The sequence below is a fragment of the Atta colombica genome, unplaced genomic scaffold, assembly GCF_001594045.1.
Source record: "Atta colombica isolate Treedump-2 unplaced genomic scaffold, Acol1.0 scaffold205, whole genome shotgun sequence".
Lineage (NCBI taxonomy): Eukaryota > Metazoa > Arthropoda > Insecta > Hymenoptera > Formicidae > Atta > Atta colombica.
The window spans coordinates 1,723,760-1,732,149 of NW_017259300.1; the positions used below are offsets into that span (position 1 = coordinate 1,723,760).

The following is an 8,390-nucleotide window of genomic DNA, read 5'->3' on the forward strand; positions in this document are numbered from 1 at the left end:
TATTGCAAAAAATTTTATTATAAATAATTTTATTAATTTATTAATGAAATAAGAAACTATATGTATTGTTATTATTGCCACATATTTTCCATTCTAACTATTATTTTTAACTTTTGTGAATTATATTTTTCTTACATAGAATGAAAGATGTCACTTTCTTTAAATTAAAACACTAGCTTATTATTATTAAAAAATATTATTAAAAAATATTAAGATATATTTCTGATACGAATTATGGTTCTTGCATATAACAAGAAAACTAGAACACGCGATTCACAAGTAATGCGAGTTACTGGGCAAATCTTGGTATGCATGTTTTATATTATGTACAACGCCACACTATTTTGAAGAGATAAATATATCTTTATAGAAATTATGAAGGAACTCTTTTGCTAAGTGATTTTTTTGTAGCAAGTTTTTTTGTGCATTGTTTTGATTCATCTTAATTTTTCTATTGATCTCTCTCTCTCTCTCTCTCTCTCTCTCTCCCTCTCTCTCTCTCTCTCACTCACTCTCAGAATAAAAATTTATTCAAGTAAAACGCCCTTGTGTTTGGTATAGATTATACATATACGTGTTATACATATACATATACATTAATCGATGTATATACTAGGTCTTTCTACACTATATATGATACAAACGTCAATGTTCGCCATGTTTTAAAGGTCAATAGAGTTTTAAAGTAAACATTCGCGCACTTTACTCATTTTATTAAAACTTTTGTTAAGTATGTCAACATTAATCATTGAATATCGTTATCTTTAGTGATGTAATAAATCTTTCATTAAAAAGCATCAGTTATAGATTATAATATATTTTATAATTTCCTCTTTATGAACCAATACAGTATATGATGTAAATTTCGAAAATAAAAATTCTGAATTTATTTATGTAATATTTACTTAATATTTAATTTGCTCTGAAAACAATAAATATAGTTAATACAATCTATTTTATAAAATATATTATCGTTATTATTATGTATTATGTAATTGTTTAGAATTTTCGATGCGGCGTTGAGAACAAATCATGTTGCATGAAAGTGAAAGCATTCAGGTTCTTGATCATCGACTTTAAAGGAATAAACCGCGACATGCCTGCTTAAAATGATTACACGAGTGACCGATCGGTAGTGAGGAACACACCATCCAGCAGCCAATGCAGTCTCTCACGTATTCGCTACCTTTCAACCCCTTTCTCCTCTCTTATCATGTTGCTCCTTTTCTCATCTTCCCTGTCCGACGTGGCACGTTCCCAGCGTCTCGTCGAGCTAGAATTCTCGCTCCGTTTACTTTGCGCGACGAAGAGGCTGACCTCGGCAGTTTACAACGTGCGCACATTAACACGTCCCACGATGTCGAAGCAAAACGATTTCTAAAATGCAATTGACATCTACAAATGCATCAATTGTTCTTTTTATTTCTTTAAGTAATATCATTGGGTGGTGTAAAATTTATGTCAAATTTAACACATTTAATATATTTTACAATTTAACACATTTTCCAAATCGCATACATTTATATAAACAAATGGATTAACCCATGGGACAAACTATGCGTATTTAGGACCTTAGATTAGAGTTTACGCACATATAATATTTAGTTACATAAATTTACATCTGATTGCAACACTTAATTTGAATAATATATATGTAGCATATGTATGTGCATTATGATTGAATATATGCATCATGTATGTCCTATTGTAGAATAATAACAAAGAAAAGGAAAAGAATACAATTTCAATATAACGAGAGACTACAGTGAAGAAGAAAAAAAAATATTCCAGTCATACAATACAAGTCTAAAATTGGAGTAAAAGAATGTCTTTTAGATGTCTTTTAGACAGTTCATACAAATATATCTTTAAGATATCTTTAGACATCTTACATGTTATGTTATGATTTTCTTACTTATGTTATGATTTTAAACGCCTTATTATTTGGAATATGAATATTACTAGGGCGCATTTTTATAAGAATATTCGTTTAGAATCGATCGAATTAACTATAAAATAATTATATCGATTTGATGACGTTTTAGCGACTGATTTTAATTATTTTTTTTAATGAAAAGCTAAAAAAAAATTTTAAAGAAAAAAATTCTCTAATTGAAAGTATTCGAATTATTTGAGTACATTAAATGTGAAAGAATTATTAAATTTTTCATATTAATTTTCTGTTTTAAGTATTTATTTATTAGTTATATATATCACGACTGTGGTAAACATATAATATGCTAATGTTACGTGTTTATGTATAGATATGGATAGTACTGTGAATGGAGATATATTAAAACGAAATCAATCAATGCTTCACAATACGACGAATATAATATACATATTTATTTATGATAAAAAACAAAATAATAATAATATGGTATTGGTCTTGCAGTCAATAGCTTTTACGAATTTTTATGTAGGTACACGCGTAGGTTTATTGTATGTTATTATCAAATATCTTTAACTAATTAATTTTCTTTTATTTTTATGTAAAAAAATACCATTGTATGAGAGACATCAAAAAAATATATTTATTTACTTACTAATATGTAATTTTTATTTACATTTTAATAAATCTATTAAGTAAAATTATTTGTATTCTAATTGTAAGATTTTTGTTTTAGCTATTAAATATATTTATATAATTAAACATATAATTTACATGTCTAAAAAGATTTATAATAATTATTATTATTTAATTATATATGTTAATTTTTTAAAACTAAATTAAAAATATTTTATTTCTTTTACTTGCTTAATTGGAATGAAGAATAAAAGAGATAATATAAAAACTTTATAAGGTATATGAAGTATGAGATTTGATTTAAAATTGTGCACTTCAGTATATTACTAGAATATTTGATTTTCAATCTTAATGACGATGATAGTAATTGCAATCACGAAGATGTTTTTATTCTATATGCACATATTAAGAGAAGTTATTTCACTATGGAAAGAAAATTAAGTTATATTAGATATATGTCACGATTTGCATACAGATTAGTGGAAGAAAAGTTTATATTATCAAGCTGTAATATATATATTTAATATAGCAATCTGCATTTAAATATTTCTATTCTACCTCGAAAGAATGTCAGTAAATCAGAGAGATAGAAGATTTTATTATATATAAGAATTTAAAATACGTTCTCAATTTACAGCGGGAATGTACCTTTCCCATTTCTCGATATCTGCTTATATCGATATTCTTTGGTCTCGTCGTGCACAAGATGCTTTGAGAAAAGCAAGCCTTTATCCTATCCTTCGCTAATTATAGCCTTCGCTTTGAAGAGCGGCACTTTTAAACTTTATAAAATTGAATAATCTCTCGAGAGAAGCAAGCAAGAACAGAATTATACAAACATCGTTTTTTTTCATTATATTTATATTTGGTGCAAGTTAAATCCACTTTAAAAGTAATTGATTATTTCCATGGACATACAATATTTCATTCCGTATCAATCAGACGCTTCTTCATAAATTCTGATTTAACATTTCTATTCTATATAATATTGTGTTCAATACATTTCTTGAAACGTTTCCCCGATTCAACATGCGAGTATTTTCTTAAGATCTCAAAATCAATTTTGCTTCCTTCTGTATTTCCGCTTTTATTTTACACGTTCCACATCTTATGTAAACATTATTTTCTTGCAATACGATTTTCTTATATGATATATTTTTGCGCATAACATAATGTATTATATGAAAAGCATACTTTAAGCTTCTCATATCTCTTTTCTGGACATAGATAAAATATTTCTATTCATGCCCGCGTTGTACTTATTGTTAGCTGGATTACTGTGACAAATTGTTATGCAAATAAGAAATTTAATCACTCATTTAGAATTAAATTTTTTTTAATAGTTAAAAAAAAATAATTTTGTCTACAATAAATAAATTAAATTAATCTCTCAAATATGTCTGTTTGTTTGTTACTTCTTGTTCTATGTTTCTCTTGTTCTATGCTTCAAACACTAATTAATAGTAAATATACTGGTAGAATTAGTATTATTTGAATGTTTGAGTGTTTTACTCGACAGATCGTTAGTCTAGATTCTTGATGAACAATCAAATATGGTTACGTGACATATCAATAAATTAATTTGACCTGATATAGCTTGATTTTCGTGTATGTACAAGCCGAGACACAACAACAAGAATAGTATAACATCCGGCACTCGATGTCTATATCTTATCATGTGGAAATTTAATAGGCATCCACGTTTTTAACCCGAAAGTAATCATCATTGATTTTTTTACATAAACTATTACTTGAAAGTTTTTTCTGCCTTAATTACAATAATTATTAAAAACAAATTGATATATTATTGATATATTATCGATTGCTTTCCAATTTATTAATATTTGGAAAACATTATGGATATGTATTTAATTTTCATTCATAATTTTCTGAAGAAAAAATTAGCGGAAATCCAATAAATAATATTAAACAGAATAACATGTTAAATAGTTTATTATGACAATATTTAGAAAAAATAAAGATTTAAATTAATATACGCTTTTTTATGCGAGGTTTTTTGATATAATTATATATTTAAAGGTTCATAAAGAATAATAAAAGAAAAAGAAAATGAACAATATACATATAAAACAATATTTAACAACAATTTACATTTTTTGCTACTAGTGTGTAAAATGCCTATGGGCATCGATATCGATCATCTTTCTGGATATCGGTCACTTTTTTACAGAAATGAACACACGAAAAGAGTAAAAATTTATAATATTTGTTTGTACATATATGTACAAATACATATTAAAAATTTCACTTTTTATATTTCCATTCTAGAGAAAAAGTTACATGCTCAATATTCATGTATTTCTGAGTTTTTTGATTTTCTGTATGAAATATAAAATTAAAGAAAAAATGATTATATAATAAATATATTTTTACAAATATTAACTATATTCTCGATATGTTTTAGAATGCTTTTTAGTTCGGTTCTTTTCCTGGCAGTCTGGACTAGTTCGTCATTCGCAGAGGAATCCTCCAATGATGCCGCGTCTGCCAAACGAGCGCCCATGGGATTTCAAGGTATGCGCGGAAAAAAAGACCTCATTCCTACGGTCGCAGAACACAATGAACTTTCCAAAAGAACGTTAGTGAATTTTCAGGTAAGCTATTATTTAACGTTTTTTATAAAATTGACATAGGAGAAGAAGAAGGAAAGTCTAATTTTATATGTTTAGTTTATTATTTTTTAAATTATTTATAAGATAAAGAGATTCCGATAATTACAGGATAAAGTTTCGAGCGCGTCCGAAATTGAGGACAATCTTCTGCACGATGAGTTTGACAAAAGAGCACCGAAAGGATTTCAGGGTATGAGGGGGAAAAAGGATTATTTGATACCTGATTTTGAAGACTCCTACTTTCTTGAGGACTACGACAAAAGAGCGCCAATGGGTTTTCAGGGTATGAGAGGCAAGAAGGCTATATTAGAAGACGAATATTATAAACGTGCACCTATGGGATTTCAAGGAATGAGAGGGAAGAAATCTTTGGAGGAGGTAAGCGTGAACATTCAGTGATTAATTGAATTATTATGCTGCAAGAGCTCAGGACGATAATAGATCAACATTAACAACTTATAAGATTCTTAAGTATGAAATTATTTACAAAATGGATGTCATAAATTATAGAATTATTCTGCTTTTTCTTCTTTAGTTTTCTCTATTCACATGATTAGTTTATCTTTCTTAAATAAACATAATCATATAAAATGATTCTTGGTCATTTAAGCATTTTAAATAGCAATTTAATGTATCTTAAATTAACAGATTTTGATTTGCCTGAAACTTAGTCGTCGTTGTTTATATTTTATTTTATTAAAAAATATTAAATTACAGGTGCTGAGTGAAATTGAAAAGAGAGCTGCGTTGGGCTTTTATGGTACTAGAGGAAAAAAAACATATATTTTCGAGTATCCACAAGATTACGAAAAGAGACTTTTAGCAATGGAATTCCAAGATATGCACAATAAGATAAAAGAAGAATGGGAAAAAAGGGCTTCTATGGGATTTCAGGGAATGAGAGGCAAGAAAGCATTGTATGACGAAATAGAAGAACTTGAGAAAAGAACCCTTATGGGTTTTCAGGTAAATTAATTAGTTGCTTAATCAATTCTGGAAACATAGATTGTTTTCTATTTAATTGAATATATTTAACTTTCAATATAATTGATAAGAAACATTTAATTAAGAAAAAACGTTAAAAGTTAAAAAAAGAAATGTTTTTAATAATTATTTAATTAATTAATTAATTGTTTTAGGGCATGAGAGGCAAGAAAGACGGCTTTGAAAATTACATAGATTATTACATAGACGATCCCGACATGGATTTTGACAAGAGGGCATCAATGAGTTTTCAAGGGATGAGAGGCAAGAAAGACACCGATAAGAGAGCACCGATGGGTTTTCAAGGTATGCGGGGCAAGAGGAGTATAGGACAAAGATTTGAGCCCAGCATGAATTTTGGACCATTAAACGAATATCAAGGTAAGGTCATACTGCTTACATTCTATATTTATGATAATTGAAAAAGAGAGAAACATTTGAATATAATTAACATTTGTTAGTAATATTATTTTTCATAAAACATTCATAACTCTACAATTATTAATGACTTACAAAATAATTTATTTGTAAGAAAGATTTTATTAATAAGTTATAAAATAATTGAGTTTTATACTTAATTTATTAATTAATTACTTCGAAACTTATGTGATCTCTAATTTCATAAATCTTGCTTTAATCATTATAATATGTAAATATGTTAAAACTTGTATTATTTTTAATATAAATTTTAATATGAAAAATGGTTCATGCGGAAAGTTAAAAATTTCTCTTTTTATACGAGAAGTTTTGAGAAGCTGGAGACACGATTACTTGCGATATTAAAACGAAATAAAAATTATTTGCATACGGGAGCAGTTTTTATCAGTGTATGTTTGATTAAATGTGTTATAACTCGATGAAAAATATTTTCTGTCGTTTTTATTGCGCACTCTAGAATGTCTACTCGTACTTTTTGAATGCCCCTTGTAATATTACTCGACGATATAATCGATCGAGTCTAAGTGGAACGTAACGAAGGCTTCCCAAATATTTGTCTATTATTCATGCACCTCCAAACAAACTCTGTAGTGAGAAGGTAGACAATTTTTTTTATTTTCTTTTTTTTTACCGTTCTTATATATGCCGTGCGATTTTGAGGTCGAAATGGTCACATTGGCCCACGTTGTGTTTCCCCCGAGCAGGAATGGGCAATAGAAGACACATTCTAGCCTCGTGCCAAGTCGAAAAACGATCGCCTTTCCGATATTTTGAGATGCGCGGTAAGAAAAATCCACGATGGGAGTTACGGGGGATGTTTGTGGGGGTGAGAGGCAAAAAATGGGCGAATGCCCCGTACGAGGACAACAGCCCATTCATAAGGGTGCTTGATAACACCGAGAGGATCGGCATGGATGGGGATTCGCCGACAACATTAGGTAATCGATTGGCTGACAGTCAATTGGTATCAAACATTCTTGTCGCAGTTCTCTTTATCGCTTCGTTTATCTTTTATGCGTATCTAAATATGCTTGTAGTATTTATTAAGTATCAAGCAGTTTACCAGAATGTAGAGAAAGAAAAATTAAATTTATCTCTTTTCACACAAACGTTCAAAAATCTTCTTGAGCGTATTTTAAATGCAATGTATCATTTTCAAAAATCTTTGTTAAATATTACACTCTTTTATGTATTTACTTTGCATGCGACACATCGAGCATATTTAAATGTATTCAGTATATTTGTAATATGTGTCGATATACTTTATTCTTACTGTAATAATTGTTTTTATTCACGCTATTGAATTCAACACTTTTTTATGATCAACACTTTTTTATGATCAACATTTATAATCGCCCGTTTACAAATTATTCCGCACTATTAATGTTGTGAAAAAAAATTTTTTCCTTGTATACGATGCCAAGTGACATTTAAAACAAAGCTGTGGATTATCTTCCTCGCAACTACGAGACAATACCGATGCAAGGGTTCGTTTTAAAACTTTCTCTGCCGCGCATTGTCATCGAGAAGTTGCTTACTATTGTGTACACGATTGCACGAAATAATGATAAATTCTGCATTGTAACTTTGGGATGACAGTCTGACTTATAAGAATCAGTTATCTACGCACAATTCAATTATCTAACAACTAATGATTAATACTAAAATGTGTAAATGTTTTATTAATTTTGAATTGCACTTTCTATTAACTTAGCTAGTTTATTTTAATTTTTATTAAAAAAAAGATGATAACACGAATTAAATAGATAATAATAAATATTCTTAATAATTATAAATTTTTTTAAAAA

General features: G+C 28.2%; 1 protein-coding gene across 2 annotated transcripts in view; it reads left to right on the forward strand.

Annotated features, from left to right (window-relative positions):
* Nucleotides 1–8,390, forward strand: part of LOC108687333 (tachykinins) — a 61,933-nt gene that overhangs the window by 53,040 nt on the left and 503 nt on the right. The window contains exons 2-6 of one of the 2 annotated variants that reach the window (XM_018193034.1): nucleotides 4,953–5,142; nucleotides 5,269–5,538; nucleotides 5,878–6,126; nucleotides 6,300–6,525; nucleotides 7,287–7,520. In XM_018193034.1, the coding sequence (XP_018048523.1) occupies nucleotides 4,954–5,142; nucleotides 5,269–5,538; nucleotides 5,878–6,126; nucleotides 6,300–6,525; nucleotides 7,287–7,520 (1,168 nt within the window). In that variant the 5' untranslated portion in view covers nucleotide 4,953. The remainder of the gene's footprint in view (nucleotides 1–4,952; nucleotides 5,143–5,268; nucleotides 5,539–5,877; nucleotides 6,127–6,299; nucleotides 6,526–7,286; nucleotides 7,521–8,390) is intronic. The other variant, XM_018193035.1, reaches the window with a different exon arrangement.